Source organism: Corvus kubaryi, unplaced genomic scaffold (genome assembly GCF_017639235.1).
Source record: "Corvus kubaryi isolate FWS band 111438036 unplaced genomic scaffold, C.kubaryi_AGA036_p1.0 37334, whole genome shotgun sequence".
Classification (NCBI taxonomy): Eukaryota; Metazoa; Chordata; class Aves; order Passeriformes; family Corvidae; genus Corvus; species Corvus kubaryi.
In genome coordinates this window covers 14,645,526-14,665,950 of record NW_024581108.1, presented here as the reverse complement: position 1 = coordinate 14,665,950, position 20,425 = coordinate 14,645,526, and the positions used below count along the sequence as shown (strand labels likewise).

General features: G+C 37.8%; 1 protein-coding gene across 3 annotated transcripts in view; it reads right to left on the bottom strand.

Moving 5' to 3' along the window:
* Positions 1 to 11,200: 11,200 nt before the first annotated feature.
* The window catches only part of USP33 (ubiquitin specific peptidase 33), a 38,430-nt gene continuing 29,205 nt past the window's right edge, over positions 11,201 to 20,425 (bottom strand). For all 3 annotated transcript variants that reach the window (XM_042030424.1, XM_042030425.1, XM_042030426.1), the window contains exons 19-24: positions 20,116 to 20,285; positions 18,666 to 18,747; positions 17,257 to 17,365; positions 15,541 to 15,643; positions 14,740 to 14,808; positions 11,201 to 12,387 (exon numbers count right to left, since the gene is read on the bottom strand). In XM_042030424.1, coding sequence (XP_041886358.1) covers positions 12,230 to 12,387; positions 14,740 to 14,808; positions 15,541 to 15,643; positions 17,257 to 17,365; positions 18,666 to 18,747; positions 20,116 to 20,285 — 691 coding nt within the window. In that variant the 3' untranslated portion in view covers positions 11,201 to 12,229. The remainder of the gene's footprint in view (positions 12,388 to 14,739; positions 14,809 to 15,540; positions 15,644 to 17,256; positions 17,366 to 18,665; positions 18,748 to 20,115; positions 20,286 to 20,425) is intronic.

Sequence of the window (20,425 nt, the reverse complement as noted above, 5' to 3'; positions counted from 1 at the left end):
CTGGCGCCCGCTCCTCGGCGCGGCCGGCCCGCGCAGCCCCGCGCGCCGCTCGCTCCCTCCGTGCCGCCCGCACCAGGCGGCGGCGGCGGCGGCGGCTCCGCACAGCGCCTGCTCCCCTCAGCGCGGCGGCGGCTCCTTCCGCTTCCTTCCCCTCCCCCCTGCTCTGCGGCGGGACCCGCTCCCTGCAGCTCCCCCTGCCGGCGGAGCGCGGCGGCGGCGCGGGGCCGGGAGCGCAGCGTGGCCGGGCAGGTGTCTGGCGGGGCGCCCTGAGGGACGGGGACAGCTCCGCCTGCGCGGGCGGCAGCAGCGGGAGGGCGGGAGGCTCTGGGCGCCCCGGCCGAGCCCCCGGCAGCGCGGGAACACTCCAGGGTTGCTGGGCTGGGCAGGGCACGGGGGAGCGCGGCTCGGGGGCAGCGCTCTGCCGGCTGGAGGTGCTCCTGCCCCCGCTGCCAGTTTCGTGCCCCCAAAGCGGGGCTGTTTGGTTCGCAGCTCCTGAGCAATTTCCAGTGCTCTCTCCTGACTTAGCTCAAGCGGTGCCGCAAGAACAGGCTCCGTGGGGTACTCCAGCCCTCTGGCTTATGACTAAAAATTAATCGATTACGCTTTCAAATTTCTTACTGTGGTGCTGCCTGGTTCTCAGCTCACCAAGAGTTACTGTGCGATCACCAAGAGTTACTACTACCTACCGCCCGCAGCCTGCTCTAATACATCATTTACCTCTACTCCTACAGAGACAACAAAACTACTGTCTGGCTCTGATTATTCTTGAACTTCTCATTGTTTTCTTCCTGAAACACCACAGTTATAACGCATCTGGAAGAGTTTCGTGTAGACCAAAACCACAGAGACTCACGTTTTCTGTTAAATGCTAATGAAATTCAAAAAACTTTTTTGTTAGTAACAACATTTCCAGATTGCTGGAAAATCCTTAGGTTAAACAGTTCTCTGTAACAAAGTATTGAAGAGTATTTTCAGTTGCTTTTAAAAGTAGTTAGTGCCAGTATCATAATTCAAGTGATCGATACTTTTGTAAAGAAAGCAGATTTAATAAAATCCTAATTGCCCAAACTGCAAGTCTAGTCATACAGACACTCCTTCTGCAGAGTCTGCAGAAAAACCTCAGCAGCTTTTCCACTTTCCCAAGCAGTTCTCACTTTTCCCTACATCTTGCTGACTTGGAAGTCTTCTGTGATCAGATTCAAAACAACTGAAATCCCACGAGAGAGAGAGAGAGGGAAAATTTATCTCGACTCTATGCCACTGCTCTCCTGCAGGCCTGTTCTGCATGTCCCTGGATCCGAGCAAGAGCGGTGTTCTCACTGCTGCAGGAGCACCTGTGTGCACTAAAGCACTGTGCCTTGCAATCCATTTAGAAATATGCTCACTTAGCTGAACAGCTGCAATGGCTGAGGCTATTATTGCACTGCAGACAAGCGTCAGTGCTTTCACAGGAGAACTGAAGGTTCTGCTCAGCTGCTTCGGAGCAAAATCGACTGGGTGCTTTGATGGTGGTTTTTTTTTCAGATTCCCATGGCGCTGCAAAGACGCAGTTGAGCAACAGACCTGACCAAATCCAGTGGCTGCTGACACGGGAAGCAGCACTTCCCCCCCCCCCCCATCCCTGCCCCACAGTCTCTCCTACTGCCCACCCTGCTGCTCATCTACACCCATGGTAAACCAGTTGGATTTCCTAAACCACCAATAAGCTGTTCCTATTTCTGGTGTGCTCGTTTTCATGTAAAAATTAAACTGCATTGGTTCACCATGGGGCTGAGGAGAGCCAGCATGTGAGATGGGGGGAGGGAGCGCTGCCAGTAGAGGGGAGGAACAAGGCAATCCTCCTCTGGCAGCGGTAACTTTTTGGCAACAAGATTAAACCAGTCAAACTATACTGTAACCACACCCTATACCAGGATTTGCCTTGAATTCACAGAGGAGGATTTAGATATTAAGTTCTGCCATCTTGCTTAAGAAGCAGTGATGTCTAGTGATGGAAAGTTAACAAAGAGAGTTAATGGTGTGATGTTTCAGGTCATGGTTCCTGCTAACGAAAGGGATACTCCTGAGGCTCTTGCCCCACCTCTGCACGCTCCCTGCTTTTCTCTGGATTTCATCCAGCCATTGTGTACCTACTGTGTAGTTTGGCTCTGTTAACCTTCCAGAGGAAAATTAACAATATGCAAAGAAGAAAAGAGCAGCCCATGTGTAGTAATGACTGAGATCAAGCAGGTTCACTAACACCTCCACCCAAGAGGATTTACATTAAAACCTGGAGAAACCTGCTTTGTTTGAAGCTGGTTGAGGCTCTATGTCCATGCTGATATCCCCACAGCTCAAAATCTTTTTTACCCACTTGTGCTAGCCTGCAGCCCCTACCCTGCAGTATCCTATAGCAGCTTTGAAATAATTCCAAAGTGTAAAGGAATATACTCCTGCCTAGCAGCACCACACTGCTTTCTCCCACACATTTTCACTTCCAGTTGGTGGCCCTTGTTCCTCATATACTCTACCCAATTATATCACATCTCTAATTCTTGTGGCTGCAGCTTCCTCTGTGCTACAGCATCTCTCTTGTACCAGTAACTGGTAGTTGTATTTATTATGGGCAGCCTTACATATTGCTCATTTATAGGGCAGTAACAAATTCTCAGGCTTCATCAGTGTTGGTAGTGGGAAAGAAAAAAACAAACCCAACCACAAAAACCGAACCACAACAAAACCACCTCCTATTCTGATCAGGGGATAATAGTGTTAATGACAACTTTTCAGCAAGTTACAGTGGGAAAAGCTAAAAATTAGTAGATCGAGCCCCTCCCAAGTCAGTACTTTCTACAAGAGCAGAAGCTTTATATCCCTCCATGTTTGTGGGATGCCTCAGCTTATGTTTGTGCATGGAGAATTGCCAAGACCGCAAGTTCCAGCTTTGACGAAGCCGTGACACAGCTCCTGCTTTCAGCAGCAACATCACTGTTCCCACCCATCTCAATCCATGAAATTGCTTAATTGCTTCTCCTATTATTAGAGCAAATAATATGTGATTTTTTTCCCCTGACAAAATATTAACAAAGTTCACTCATTAGAACTCAGCACAACTGAGAAGTTGATCCTAAGGACATCTAGGTTAGTTCAGTGACAGCTGCTCTGCTCTCTTTACACCGTGCCCCTGGAACAGCATTAACAAGCTATTACTGCTTCCTGCCCCAGCTCTGGTTAAACCAGGCTTATATCCTTGGCTACAGCTCTAGATCTACACTGGCTTTTCAAAAGGGCATGCAGGACAAGGGGGATTACAGCTGAATTCAGCTCCAGAGGCTTATTTGATCTGACTCAAGGGAAACTGTACTGGACTGGCTGGGTGTGTGGAATCACTCTAGTGGCTGTGCAGTTAAGCCATGGACAATGAGAATTTTTCTAAAGTCAGATTAGGTTCTGTGGGGTCAACTTCCATGGCCCAAACCTAATAAACCATCCTTGACTGGATGAGAGTTGGCTCAGCACAACTGTTAGAGACCTCTGCATTAATTACGTTACCATCTCAATAATTTTGTCTGTAGATACTTTGAAGGTGGTACTTTGAATCTTGTATTTACATATTTTTGAAAGAAAAATATTTGTATTCTTGTAGATAGTTACAGAAGATAAAGTTATAAAAGGATAGTTTTTGTTGAGACAAAAGGAAACAAAAAAAATTTAACAGTGTTAAAACCACTTTCTGCTTGGATACATTACACATCCTTACACAATCACTTCATGTATTGTTATAGGTCCTCTGTTTTGCTCAGTTCTGCCTGCTGTATTCCCTGGAGAGCTCTACATTCTGATTTTTTTTTCCATTAATGCTACCATATATAAAGAATAAATATGAGAAAGGCTAGATTGCCCTCAGCAAAGTGTTTTCACTGGTTTTACCTGAAGCAAAATCCTTTAGAGAAACAATTCTGTTTCGTGCCTAACCTTAAACAAAAAGAATTCTGCCTGGAGACATACTCTACTGACTCATTTAGGTGTGGTTTCAGTAGCCAGTTTACATGAGGCTGTTCTGGCTTTTTGGCACAACTTCCATTAAATTTTTACATTATTATCAATTCAGTGCCATAATAACAAAATGCATACTTTTAATATTATTTTTACTACTTCAAATACTACTTGGACAAAGACTTTATAGTTGTATGGAAGTCAGCATATCAAAAATAATAATAAGATACTACTAAACAAATAATTTAAAAAATGTAATAGTGGTAAATTTCACACAATTCTATGTAGTCATCAGGTCTAATATCGACTAAAATAAATCCACTTCAGCCATAAGTTTAGAATGTCTGGGTTTTAAGCCTTTTTTTTTTTTTTTTTTGGTAGGAACAAGGTAGGGGGAAATAAAAGTTTTAGCTCTTCATTAAAGAGAACGATCTCCAGACACTGATAAAGGGTAAGTACATTAGACAATTCAAGAGTCTTACAACACACACAGATTATTGCAGATTTGACTTTAGTTACTGAAATTAGTCATACTCCATGTTGAAAGAGCAAGTTACCAATCACAAAAGTTAAATGAATTTTGGAAGTTATGAATTTATAGGGACAATCTAATCCAAACTGGTCTAAGAATCTGCAGTGAAGTAATCCGATACTTATTTTTAATAATTGAATTAATTAGACTATATTCAGTACCATGTATAAACACTCCTCACATATGAGGTATTCCCATTTAAATGGCTTTTTCTAATGGCTATAGAGGCTTCAAAGCCAAGTCAATATGAAATGATAGCTAGATTGTAGTAGCATTATTAAAAAACCATTCCAGATTAGAACTCATTAAACATAAAAGTGGCACACCAAGAAGGAAGATCTTTGTTTTTCAGAACGTATTATTCTGCTTAGTTTTTACTACTCAAGAGTAGGGTTTTATATTTCAAGATGGAAATACTGCTACCTATTTCAGCCAACTGTATTTTTTAAAATTTGCTTTATTGCAAATTCTTCAAGGATGTTATTATTCTAGTGTATAAAATTTGACTTGGGCTTCAAGAAAACAAAAATCCAGAGACTTCCAGGTTCTGGGACATTTCACATACGTGAATCAGGGAAGTTTTGATGAAATGGGATGAGAGGGTGAGCTGGACCCATATGGCCACAGTAGTTTTGCCTAAGGCTACTAAAACCCTGAAGTCCACATCACTCCAGAAGGAAGGTAAATGGAGGTTTTCACATCAGCACGGACTGTAAGAGTGAGTCACCTTTGTCAGGGAGTTTTAGCCCTTACAGATGTTATGAACTCCTGTCCAAACAATCCCTTTTATCTTTCCTCTCTCCTTTACAAACATCCCTTTGTCACATGTTTGGAGCACTCTCAGGTATTAGTGGCTCTGCATTAATATTTTGAATTATGTATAACCTACATGAAGGGGCATCAGGTCACAGAATATGCCTGTTACTGTTTTGACTACCTTGCCTATTCCTTCAGGTTCTACACCACAATAAAGGGCTCTATTGTTACTCCAAACTGAACAGCACGCAGAATGTTCAACATAAACCAGAAAAACATAAATTAGCAGTTTTCAAGTAAGATGCAGCTGTCTAAAGAAAATAAATAAATAAAAAGACCTGGCACGCTTCTGCCTAGACTTAGGCACATTTTTTCCAAACAGAAAAGGTTTTCAAGGACAAGCCTGGCTTGTAATTAGGGCCCTCTCATACAGGATGTGAAAGATTTAAATAAAATTTCAAACAAATTGCCATCACATAGGAGTGAACACCAGCACCACTGACAGTTTGAGATTCCTGTTCAGGGCTCAAATCCAGAATGATGGTAGACACTTTCCAGATTTAACTTAAAAGCAGAGCAGAAGCCCAGAAACTGCCTTCATTACCTGTATCTTTTCAACATCTACAGAAAGAGCCCAGGAAGACCAGTCTCTGCACTTGAATGTGCCAAGTTAAGGTTACATATGAAGCTCAGATTCCTACTGATCAAGTTCAAAAGACAGATTATCTCCACTACCCTGCTTGGTTGGACAGCAAATGAATTATACTACAAGCAAACGAGGTAAAAGAGGGCATATTTCCCTTATTAAAAATTATTCAGAAGACATGTCACTCAAAGGGTTCATAGCTAATACATGTTTTATTTCTTGCTTCTACGGTTAAATTGTAAACCTTGGTACTACATGAAACACTTAATTGAAAATACTGTCTAACTGAATTAACAGCTGCCAATTCATTAGCACTTTGGCGTGCATGAGCGAATTTCTTTTGTTATAACTGAAAATCTCAGAGTAACCTTACTTCTGGTGCTAAAGAGACAGTGTGTGCACTGGTGGAAACAAACATGCATTCACAGTGTGAGCAAGTGCTGCTTGTTCATTTGGGTTTGGCATTTTAACAGACACCCAGGGGAAGTGGTGGTGGGGGAGAAGCAGTGTATCCCCATGGTAACCAGGACATTTTGTTTTATAATGTTTAACGTGTTTAACATTAAACACACCAGACAGAAAAAAATTAGTCACCTATAAAAAGATTCATTTCTGGGCAAAACTATTCATGAACAATGAAAATGAAAAGCTCTTGGCAGTGTCCTGTGAGATATGGAACAAAAATTGCTATTTTTCATTTTTGGCAGCTGACAATTTATTCTAAGCTTTTTCCTACGCCTATGAATCAAATGCCTCCTCTCTTCTGCCCTCTTTACTCTTCTCAACAAAGTACTTTTAGATTTACTTTCTCATGTGCTAAGTTATTCCAAAAACAGATCTTACTAAAAATTTTAATGTATAATAAATTGTGAGTTCCAAGTGAGGAAGGAGGAACTTATCTGGAAACAAAATCTTCTCAACTTGATTTGTATTATGAAAATATTTTGTGGATGATGACTGCGTTATTTTTGTACCTCCCATGCTCCCAATGACTAGTAATAAAAGTGCTCTAAGATTCACTAGCATTGCATAAAGGCATCTCAAAACTGCATAAAGAACCAGTGTATTCCTATTATGCCAGCTTTACCCTTTTACTGATTGTTCATTTTATACTCGTATATAAATCAGCAAGTCAAGTGTCAGCTGTATTTTTACATGTCCATTCAACAATCAGAACTTGAAATTTTAGTTAATCAACTCAATCTTGAACAAGTCTGAACAGAAAATGAATTTACCTGCTTATTCATCTTATAAACATCCTATTTCAGTGATCAAGTTCCTATTGCATTTTTTAAAGCCCACACATACACCCATGTGCAACCTACATGGAAACTTGCCATCAAGTGACTTTGTATGTTGTATCACTATCAGTCCAAGTGCAGAAAACCTACTGGACACATCACTGATGTTTCTCACAAATGGACCTTCTTTTTCTAGCTGTATATCTGACCTGACACATATTTAGAAGAGAAAAAAAGTTTTCAGATAGAATAAATAATTCCAGCTTTCTGTGAAAACCATGACTCTGCTCTTGTAAGCAAACATGTGGAACATTAGATGTATTATAAGCATATTTTATCTTACTGTGTGGCAGTGTTCACTCGTTTCTATGGAGAAGCAGACTTGTCACCTTGTTGAATGGCTTAAAGCTAGCCTGAAGCTTAACCTAAGACAAGTCATAAGTTTTAAACATATATATATAAAATAGAATATATTCAAGAAAACAAGTTATACTTTTCACTGGTAATGAGAATAGCACTTCTAAAATTTTACTGAACAAGGCTATTTTCTAATATCCTAAGATTTTGAAGCATAATATAAACCAATTTGGTTTGTAACTGGATTAATCTCTGTGAATTAATACTGAAAGTGATTTGTCTTCGTGACACTTCAGAAACCCAGAAGTCTTATTTTGCTTCGTCCTATTAACTGTCAGCTCTAGATGGCTTAAGTATAGAGGGAAGCCAGAAAAGCCATCTGTTAGGAAGAATGAGAAAGCCTAGTTGTTTTACTCATTTCCTGAGCAAAATGAAGACTGAAAGGTTTTCAGTGAGAAAACTGCTTAGACTGCACTAAGCCAGATGTATAATGGGAATTCAAAAGGAATAAATGAAAGAATTTTCTTAGCTCAGTATAAAATAGTTGTACGGCAAATGAGGAAAGCACTTGGTCCTTTCAAGCAGATAATATGTAAGTTTTCCAGTAAAATTTACAAATCCCAGGCTTGCTTTTTCAAATGAACTTATATTATAAATAACAGGATACTCAAAAAAAAAAAAAAGTCAAATGTTAGCCGTATCATTATAAATAAATGCCTGTAATACTAATATGAAAAAAACTTACTGACTTTAGTCCTTTTAGGAGAAGTAGGATATGTAGTGCTGGAAAAAGCCAGTCACTATGTAAGTTTTGAATCTGAGAAGGAGAATTCTTAAATAATGCATTAGCATAGCACATCAAATTACATCAAATTTCATAAGAAAAATTCAGGACTATTGAACTGTGGGCATATTGAACTTTTGTTCCACAAATGAAAACCTCTTCATCCACACTGTAATATAGCCAAACACATTTCTAACACTTTATGCTTTTTTATCTTATCTTGCAACAGGCCATTACTGATGGGAAGGCTGACACCCATTACAGCAGTACACTGAGTTTCATTTATCTATTTAAAAAAAACCAAACAACCTTTATCAAATGTAGCTACTCAAGGTCACTGTTCCAGCATAAACCCCAAAATCATTACTGTAGTGCTGCTAACCATAGGTCAAGTAAGATACTGGAGATGTAGATTATGTACATTTTTACATACATATATAAAATACATGTCTATGTATATAAATATATATGTACAAGTATAATATACTTATATTAATATACATAAGTATATATGTACATATGTATCCCTATACACAGGACAAACTTAGATGATACTTTCAGAAACAGCTTTCTGGACTCCTCAGTTTAAATGATGAATCTGTATCACAAAATTGTCTTCAGAACTTCCTTCTTTTCCAGATGTTGTAGTGACAGCACAGGAAGACACTGGCCTTTAAGTCAGTAGAAGTAGAACATGAGATAATTTTACAGCTAACAAGCAGGTCAGTTTCACTTGCTTCATTGAGTATCCGTGGAGGGCTGTGAGCCCTTGGCACAAGAGCCCTCTGCAAGCGCTCACAGCCCTCCACAAGTATCCAGACTATTTAGCTCTCACCTCTGAAACACATTATAAAACTGCATTATTTTACTACTGAGTACTTCAGTAGCTCTTCGCTTTTCTTTTTCCCTCCAGTGATACTGTTCAGCTACATTACACAGTATCTGAAGCACTCTCCTTGATGCTGGGTGTTCAGATGAACAATTAGTTATATTACTTGCAAAAAACCTTCAGAAATTTAGAGGAATCAAGCTTTGAGCTGGCTAAGTCCCTGACACCCCCATACAGTTTTTCCCAGAACAGAGGATTAAAGTTACCAGACTGAACTGCAGGCCTTTAACAGCTCATATCTAGATTTCCAGGCCTACAACAAGAAGTCCACTGGATTCTTCCCTTCTTGAAGCAACAGTTTCTCTGGCAACCAAACACATTGCTGTGTTTCCTCAACTGGAAACAAATGAACAAAGAATCCAAATAGTCTGGTGAAAGGCTTATGGAAAAAAATAATTTCCACAGGCCCTTCCTGAGATGCATTCTTTCTTTGCTACAAATCATGACAGCTTTTCACAGCAAAGGCCTCTCCTTTACCTACTCTCTGAATTACTGCCTTCCCTCCAGCATACACAAGCCATCCATCTGGAGCTCTCCCACACTGCCTTCCTTTAAAAGACTACTTCAATTTCTGTGACATAATATCCCCTGCAGAGCTCTCAAAAGGCTAAAAGCAAGACAGTCATCCCCTATGGAACAGTCTTAAAACACATCTATTTATCTCTGCAAACTCAGGGGTTTGTTTTTTTCTAAGCATGACAATCAGTTCCAGTGTGAAGATGCCTTTTTCCACAGTGACAAAGGCATTTCACAAACTGCTGGTGTAAAGTGTCTCCTTACTGATCTGTGTGCATCACAGATTGACTGTGGATTCCCAGACACCCAGCAGAAAAGACTGACTAGAAGACTTCTAGATTTCTGAAATAAGCTTCCTAAACCCAGCACAAGTCCCCACTGCTAAAGCTGAGGCAAATATCTTTGCTTGTCTCAGAAAAAATTGTTCAGTATTATCCAGCAATTATTTACACATTGGAAGTCTTGCATTTTCAGCATTATTTTAAGCGAGAAAACAACTTATTTTTCAACACTGAGTCTTGTTGCTTTTCCCTAAAATAACCTCAACTTGTATTTATCATCATATAGCATTCAAAATTGGGAACAGTACAGACGAGATCTCACAACAAGCACAGCACCAAGTAGAGCAGAATAATTACCTCCTGTGCCTCACATCTGATGCTTTTGTTACTATTACCCACAACAGGTTTTGTTTTGGTATCACTGGGTTTTAACTCTTAGTCTGATCTGCTATAATACCCAAAATACTTGGCACAGAACTACTTCATTCCCTGACAATCTGATGCCCCTAACATTCAATCCATTTTTCTCTTGCAAATTTTACAGGGCCAGTCTGTTCTACCATCCAGACTACTAATGAACACATTGAATAAATTCGTAAACTTGATCCCAGTACAGTGCTTTAACCAAGGAAATACCTCCCAAGTTTCCAGTTAAGAACATCACGTAGGAAAAATTCTTCTATTCATTGATCTTTAGCTTTAGTATGTTAACCTTAAATCAAAGAAAACTAGAAAACTTTAGCAAAAAAACCCCAACTTTAAATAAGACAGTAGTTCACAGGCCAACATCAGGAAGTTACTAATGACAGTTCATAAGCAAGTTAACTTTACCTTAATCAGTAAGACAAGTCTGTAGTAAGCAATTGATGCATTACAGGGCTAATGTGATATCTTTAAGTTGCTTTATCTACTAACATAAAATCACATAAACAGATCCTTATGGTTAGAGGACACTTTTTCTAGGGTTGTTACAGGTGGCTTTTTAACTAGAATAACTTGAAGTCCTACAAACCAGTATGTTTTTAAACCACATATAAAATTATCCAGAGGAATGTTATGTCACCGTTTTCTTACTTTGGAGTTAGAACCGTCTAAACTTAAAATGGTCAAAAACATATAATTGTATGGGTGTGAGAGCACTACCACAGCATTACTTAAAAAGTTTTTCTATTTATATAATAAATGAAAAACATTTAGGAAAGATCCCCCCACCTATTCCACAGTTAATTTTGGTTTTTTTTATTGATCCAGTCTTGAATAATGCTGCTTATTTGGTAACAATATCAGGCAAAAACATGAGCAAGTGCCATTCTGCATTCCAATATGAATAATTCAATAAAGGTTTGCAATATATACATTTTATCCAGTTTCTGACATTAAAGGTCATCATGCCAATGAAAATTTTTAACAATACAATAAAATCCTTCAAATGCTAATGAATATAATTCAAGAGACCAGACAATTCAATTTTCTGAAATTTATATCACTCATGTCCATAATAATTTTACATTTCACACTTCATGCTCTCAAATGTTACCCTAGAGAAGACTAAATCTTTTTGCCACATATACTATTAAAGACACTAGCCAGGTTTATAGAGTTACAGAAGACTATAATAAGATGTAAAATTTAGTAGTAATAAGTTATGACATTTGCTGACTAAAACATTATTCAGTCTACACTAATGTTTGATCCACTCAAATACAGTAAGTATTTGGATGTTATATACTACCCATTTCATATACTTACAGTGCAAAGTAAGAGACAATTTTTTTCCTGAGCATTTAGGAAATAAAAATCCTTTTTCTTTAGCTTTGATTACAGTCCATTTAAAATATACTCCTCACATACCTAAGCTTGTCAAGACTGTACAATTAAGACAGGCAAAAATTTGTAGATATCAGAAGCCCAATCAGGAATTGGAAGGGTTACTGAACATCTCTAAAATTTGTCCCTGTTTTTCAAGTCTAAGGATATAATAGGATTTTATCTAATAGCAAAAAATTCAGAAATTACATTTTTCCCATTGATGAAACATTCCAAAATGTACAAACCACATGCCTTCCAAAACAGAGAAACAGCCACTATTTGAACAAATTGCAATACATATTTCAACTTACTATTCTGTAGTTAATGTAATGCCCAGTGAGCTGTGCCTCCAACAGACATAAGAGAATAAAAGTTTTAGGAATGTGTTTTGGGCATTTTGTAAGGAAGATGGATTCCTTACAAGTTCATCTTTTTCTCAATAGCTACAGACCATGAGTTTCTAATTCAATCTTCTCTTCTGTTTGCAATGTATCAGGTTCTACTGGAGGAACAGGTGGTCTGAGTATAATCTCTGGACCTCCACCATAGATTGACTGAAGAAAATTCCATGTTTCTTCTGATATTTGTCCAGAATCTGCTCCTGAAAAATTTAAAAAATGTAATTAGTATTTAGAATAATTCTTTCTTGATTTAAGTCCGTAACAGATACAAAAAGAAAAAAATGAATCCAGATTAAAATTTAAAACTGTAAGAATTCAGATTCAAATTTAACACCATAAGCTTCATTTTTGCTTTATCTTGCATCAGCTGCCAAACCAAATTATCTGTTTTGTGTTAGTTTTGTATTTCTTGATTCTTACAACTACCTGGTCTAAATTATGCAGTACTTGCAGAAAACACATGAAAATGATAAACATCTTATCTAATATCTACCAATCAAGCTGACAGCCAGTAGCTCTTGGTACTCAGAAAACAGTGATTCATATTATTATAAGAACATGCAGTCACATCAATTACACAGTAAAGCTCAAGGAATCAAGATTCTTGTTTCATCAGAGAAATTAATATTGATAGTAAAGAATAAAAGTATGAGAACCACAATGAAATTCCTAGAGAGAAAGGACTATTATTAGGATAATAACAGCTCCAGTAATGCTCCTGTAGCACTGATGGTGCTACAGGATCAGCACTGATGGTGCTACAGGATGATGATCAGCCTGATTTTGTTCACTGATTGAAGTCTTTGCTTATGATTCCATTGCTCTGGCTAGAGGTATGTCTCCTGTCTCAAGTCAGCATCCAACAAGCATTTCTGATTTTCCACAACTTTTTACAGTGGCAAAGACAAAATGCATCAGCACATCTCCTCTAGGTTTCAATACAAGGATCCTGTCTGAAACTGAGTGACTTCCTCACATTAACCCACGCAGAGAGGTCACATTTCTGTTCTACCAGAATAAGCCTCCTCTTCTTTAAGCAAATCAAAACCCTACCCTACAGCAAGTTTCCCCTGATATCCTTACTAGACATTATTAATTTGTCTTGTCAAGCCTTGTTTCAGCACCCTCATACTTAAAAAAAAGGAAGTTGGCATCATAAGCAGGAGACTTCTCCCGTTACCTCCTGTACTTTTCTGTCTTCATCACCTGCTGCAGTGGTGCCTACTGTTGTGCTTTACCAGTTAAGAATTTCCACAGGGGAAGGGTACAAAGAGCTGCACATTTGTTTACCTACACTAACTCAACTATGCAAAGCTTCATCTGGAAGTCATCATGCAGATCCCATGCCAGTACTAATGATGTTATGCCTCAGTTTCACTCTTTTACGTTTAGGCTCTCAAGAAACAACTCCATCTCTGTAGGCACAGGAGTGGATCTTCACTCCCTTATCCAGATTCCAGCCAGTCAGGTTAAACTGAACAGGCACAGTGAACTAAGGCACTGGAATCAGGACCACTGGATCACAGAAATATGTAATTCTGGACACTATCTAGTGCGTTCCCACCTCTTATGACTTAAGAGACAAACTTTCCACATCCTATTAATCTTTATTTCTACCTAAGTTCTAATTTGTATCAACATAGCTGAAAGTAAACCAACAACTGGATCATTTGCTATCAATTACTGATTCTAAAGTGATTTTTTTATTTTATCAGGCTTTATACCTTGTACTTTAATTATATCATCAGCACTTAAATCATTAAAACTCACTAAAAAACTCATGAGTGCCAAAACTAATTTTTTAAAAAATAAATTCTTGGCATTCTACAATTGGTGAGGTTTATGGTAGGTTTATTGGTGCATCCACTGTACGCTGAGGCATTAAGCAAAATTGGGAAAAAATCCAGTTAAATAAATGTTAATCTTAATGACGCAAATTCTTCTTTTAGGCTGAGCTGCAATGAATTTAAAGCTTCCTAGAAAGTCTAAAGCCTTCATAAAGCAGGTCATATAAGAATGTTTTTCTCTGTACCTATGAATTCCAAATAAATGGTATTTAGCGTTTAACTGGGAAGAATAACAAAGAAATCTATATCTTTGCAAAAACTTCAATGTGTAATGTACAGTTTCAAATGACTTGCAGAAAAATGAGCAAGATTTTATTTACAATGGTTTTCTTCCTCTGTGAGAAGATGTTTTTCTATTCAAATTAGGTTTCAAGAGCCAAATAACTACATACAGATATAGAACAGTCTCCCAATTTTGTTCAGAAAACCCCCATCAAACCATGTGATACAAAGCCGAAGCACACTTTCACCATTTTCAAGTTACTCTGCCCCTCCTACACTCTCAACTGCACTTGGATTAGTCTATTACAGATACTAATTCTTCTTTTTAAGAATAAAACGATTCCCCAAAAATGGGCACAACACAGATTCATTAGAAACTGCCATTCATTTTACGGTAACAATAAATAAATTTAAAAAAAAAAATGTTCCAAACTTCAGCAAATGCATAAGAGGCACAAAGCTGCAGCAATGTTGTACACCTACCTTGTTTTAGCACAGCACTGCCACATTTTGTTACTGCAATCTTGGCATTATCAATGGGGCCGGGAGGATCTAGTGCAACAGAAAAATTATTAAAATTGGGAGAGCTGAAAACAAACAGCAGGTTGGAGGTTCTATTTCCAAATGGAAGGAGAAACAGCTCATTTGTTTACCACTTGTTCTTGTACTGCTTAACAGTACATTCTAAGTGGGTAAAAACTAAGCACATTTTTAATTAAGAGCAAATTTTCCAAAGCATTCATGATTACAGTTAAATCTTCAAGCAACTCAAAACATAAATTAATCCTAATTCTTATCCTTACCAAAGTTGTCCTAGAGCAGACTCTGACAAGACTGCAGAACATTTTATCAGTTTCCATTTCAAAACTTTAGAGGCATCTGAAGTCACCTAACTGACATTAGTACAGTTGTTACTGAGCTACCTGAGTTTAGATTGTGATGAGGTCACCTTTCCTCCAGAAGCTGCAGCATCATCTATCAGTTTGCACAACAAAAATCCATCCCCCCTTGTATGTAGATCCAATTTTTCTGCTGCTGCTAACAGCAAACATCCTGCAAACAAGCAACATTCTTTCCAACACTATCCCATTACCCCATTGCTGTGAATTATTTTACTACGTTCTGTATCCTGGATGTACTTGTAACCTACAAAACCTGTGTCTTAGATGTTTAAGAGCTTTCGCTGTCTTTGCTATCTGCCTACAGTCTTCTACCAAACCAGAAACAACTTAAACAACAATACAACAAAAGATTACATATATTTTGAAATGGGGCAGAACTTACCACTGTCTTTACCCTTTACAAATCCTTCCCATTCTCTGAACCAGTGCATGCTGATGCAGTAAAATGTTGATGGAGATTCTTCTTCTTGGAATGCTCTATTAAGCTACAAGGGGAAAAAAAATCTGTGGTTTTCTGCCCTTTTATTTCTTTAAACTACTGAATTCTTTTAACCACTGTAATAATTAACACCAAAACATTACACTGTAACAGAACATTTTAAAGAACCTCTGACCATAAGAACAGTGAACACCTGGTGAATACCCAAGGTGAGATTCTGATGCAGTGGTAGCCTTCATATTAAAAGCTGATTTACTATTTAGTTGAGAAATTATTTGTATTTCCTGAAAACAGCAACAAGTTCTTCTGAAGCACAAGTGCTTACTCATCACATGAATGGCTAATTACTGTGAAGGCTGAACTTTCAAGTAGCAAAAAAGCAGAGATCTTATTTTTGTAAAATAAAATAGTGTTTTGAAAATTTTTCTCCATAATTTTAGGGAAAGTTTTTTGTGTGATGAACTGTATCTTCATCTGTGTTTGTTTTTCCCCTGGTATTTTGAGCAGATGGTAGCACAGTTCCAAGCAAGGCACAGTGAACTAATACATTGGGACTTTTCATGACTTACGGATCTTTTTACAAAGTTATTAAGAAACAAGCAAAAAGTCACTTAAACCTTTAAAACCATTATCTTTTTAGCTCTGTAATAACAGAGCTATACTTTCCCTTTTAAGTCATAAACCTAACGCATCAACTTCTTAAGGTTTCATATAGACTAAATTTTGCCATCATTCCCTAAAGCCATCTTTATAGAGGATAACAGAATTTTCTGTGTACTAACCAGTAACAATACTTGCACAACAGTGCACGTATAATCACCATTTTTACTGGAAAGATACTGACTGCTAAAGCAAATGAGGTTGACTCAACGTTGTTATTAATAACTACTAACCAGTGGCAACCCCGAGTAATGAAAATTCCTAAAATTTTCAAAAAACATGGAAAAGCTGACAATCTCTGAAGTGTGATTAAAGAACACACAGAACTGAAAAAACAGAGTCAGTTCTATTTTTCTCCCTTTCATGGGTTGAGATAGCAGAAATGGGAATCCAATGTCTCTGCATTTATTTTCACTGAAAACTTCAAAACACATTTTTGGTTTAAGAACTTCAAAATCATTACCACTAGTTAATTTACCATTCAGACTCGAGCATATGATCCTCTAACCCAGGTTGAATACAGTGGCTTCTTGATATTAATTATACATATCCATTACAATACTAACGTATTTACTTCACTTACATTTGTTTATGTTTCTAATGCCTTTTTAAAAAATTAGAACTAATGATTATCATTAAATTTTTCTTGGCACAGTATTATTGCACTTAAACCTTACCAGAATGCACAGAACAGACCACTGGCAGTGTATAAAGAACAACTGCTCATGTGGCTGCACTGTTTTGATATTACAAAAAAGCAACTTAAGAAACATATTAAAAATATTCTCTAAGTACATTTTCATGTAAACAGATATCTGGGATTTCACAAGAACATTATTGCTGCCATTAGGAAAGATGGCGTGGTATATAGGTATAGAGATATTTAATAAAGCAGATTTGTTACAGGAATCCCCTGTGCAAGTCTGGTAATCCCTTGGGTCTAGTAATGAATATCAAGTGTCGTGCAGTAGCAGAATGGATAAGTGTTTACTTTTTTACCCGTATAAACATTTCCAATTCATTTTTCCTTCTTTTTTCAATTCTTTCAGACTCTATTTGGCAGGTGTGACAAACATACAGATGGTTCACAGCTGGTCCTCCCCCATATCTGCAGTAAAAGTAAAAAACCAAAACAATCAGCCTTGTGGAAAATATAATGTAAAAAGACCATGCACCTGTAGACATGGCAAGTGTCAGTATGAACAGAAGGCTGACATGTGCCAGTCACAGTGATCCAGAAAAGCCACCATTTATTTTCCTAGTAATATTCTGTACTCCATCCTAAGACCATCTTGCAAGTTCTGATTGCCTCATGTCAGTACAAACCACCTCAAATTCTGCTGCATCTCAGACTTCAGAAGGAGTTACTACGGTTAGAACATGTCAGTGAGCAAATATTGTTATATATACACGAGGTGTGATTTTATCAAAGACCTTTAAGAAACAGCCTACGGAAACATTCCAGCCAGTTCTGTCTTAAATGTGTTCCTCCATCCCACTGGAGACTCTTCATCAGTTTTGCTACCTCCCTGACTCCAGCCTCTAAACTTATTTATTGTTTTGCTCTTAATAGGTTATTCTTGACCCTTCCCTCACATTTTCCTTGTGTGAAACTGTATCCATGGAAGTCTGCAGGGGCACTCCTTCTGAGGACATTTTTGCATACAGAAAATGGATAATGGAAGAAAAATCCAATACATATAGGAAAAGGGAAATAAACTGGAAATAGCATTGCTTTTATTTTTCACTTGTGTGCACCAAAACTTTAAAACATCAATAAAAAACACCTTAAACTCTTAGATGTATTGTTTAGGTGGCAGGAAATTACCAGCTAAAATATTTAATGGAAGTGCAGTACAGAGGGTTCAAAGCCATCAGCAAAGCTCTTCTGCAGCTTTTTGTTACTTTAGAACAAGGCATAGTTTGTAAGAATTCCTCCTTTATAAGCAAGCACTCAAACCTGACCGACATTAAAGTGTGGGGCAGTAACACAGAACACTCAGATATAAGTAATTTTGAAGCAGTACTGGCAGCTGAGGCTATGGATTCAAAGCCAACATAAAAGAAAAGCTGTCTCCAGCCAACAAGAGAACAGGAAGCTGATACAGAGAGCTCTTTCAAAAAACTCTTGCAAAGTGTACTTTTGCTGACCTACTTTGTGTTATTTCATACATACCATACATGTTTATTGGTTTAATATTGAAACATTACCCCAATAACACACTACTCTATGCAGTCTTTTACTTTGCACAAGAAAATGATAAAAATCAGCTGTTTGCAATCCCTTCACTCAGCTGTGTGCCCAGAGGGCTGTCTTTTTCCTGAGCCACTAATTCTAAAGTCTGATGTTGCTGCTTGGCTCTCAAATTTTATCACTGGATTTTTTCCACTTACAGTTTAGAACTTACCTGCTATACAGATTATCCCATATATTTTGAGGTAGCATTACAACTAGGTCCTCTATGAAGTTAGCTTTGTGTGGAGGAACACCTGCAGAAGCAACAAAAACCTCAAACAATAAAAAAAGACTTGTGGATTTTAGTGGGGGGAGGACACTATGTTAGAAGTCCCTAAATAAATAAAAAATGGAACCTTTCAATGAATTCAGAGAAATTATATGAAACAAGTTTTACCTCAGTATAATCTATCACTGTATTTAGAGACACCACTCTAATTTTAGTCTTCTCTGACTAAAATGACTTCTGTGAGCCTGAAAAGCTTATAAACAGCTAAAATGAATGGCTAAAACTAAAGGGCTAGAATCCATTTTAGATACTGATGTCAAAAACCTTCTTATGGCATCCAGTTAAAATGTCAGGATGATTAAATATTTTGATTATGCATGTAAACACATTAACAAACTGTCTATTCAAAATTCACTTATTTGCTGCAGACCATTTGGAATTATTTCCAACAACATGAATACTTGAAAGCAGAGAAATTTTGAGGAAGGCAAAAATGGAGGGGCTTGCAGAATTAACAGTGTTGAGTTGAAGCACATGGTAAGCAACAGTGGACTATGCAGGAATTCTTGGGAACAGGGAAAATCCAGTACTTGGGCACTCGTACATCAAGAGTTATCTGCTGTAGCCCTGCAGAGGGAAAGCCAAGGGGCTCACAGGTATTCTGCAGATTGCTATAGGGACACAATAGTCCTGTGTTAAAATTTTGGTTCTGCAACGGGGGCAGCACCTCTATCTTGTAATCTAATACAACTGTATTTTTTATTAGAAAATAAGTACCACATAGTAATGATTTCTTGGAATGTCGGCACTCAAATATGGGTATTTCCCCAAATATATTTTGCTTACTGTAATGCTCGTATTTTTATTAACATATATAGCACAAGGTAAAATTTTTGTGCTCCTATACCAAGTACACAAAACTACTACTTGATTTTCACACTGTTAGGCACTGGATACTCTGTATCAGATCAATTTCTTCTGAAGCAGTTTTCAAACCTTCTCACTGCTTACAGTCAACAGCAGAGAAAAACATTCAATTTGCAGATGAAAGTATTAAGGATGATGATATAGTGACAGGATTTTTTAAAATGTGAATATACATGTTTAAGAAGCAAGCAGATAAGAGGAATTGTTCCCCTTTAAGAATGAAGAGTTTATGAACAAAATCAAATGTGCAGAGAAAAGAAAAAAAATAGGATAACTTCACACAGTATCATTTTTAATTAGTCAGCTACTAAAATAAGAAAGAGTTTACTTAGACGTTATAATTTACCTAACAAGTTATAACATGAACCTAGTATAATCAAATTCCTTTAATTAAAACAAGTATACACCACTGTTATAGATAGAAGTTGACTAATTATTTTCAAATGATTCACAGTTAGAGTCTCACCTCCATGCATACAGAGAAAGTCATTATTTGAAATTGGTCCTGGCTCTGCAAAAGTCTTGAATTTATTTAACCACTGCCTGGAAACATAGAACTGCAGAAGACTTGGTTCCATCATATTCAGCAGCCCTGATATTCTCCGTCTCTCTCTCTGTGCTTCTTCACTGCTCTTTCTATTACAGAAATAGAAATCATTAAACAAATACAGATCCTTGCATACAGTGCAGATAACTTATTTTGTGAAAAGAAAACTCTGCCTTCAAGTAAATTACCTGGGCCTTGTCTGCACTTCCCAGTTTACACAGCCTAAGAA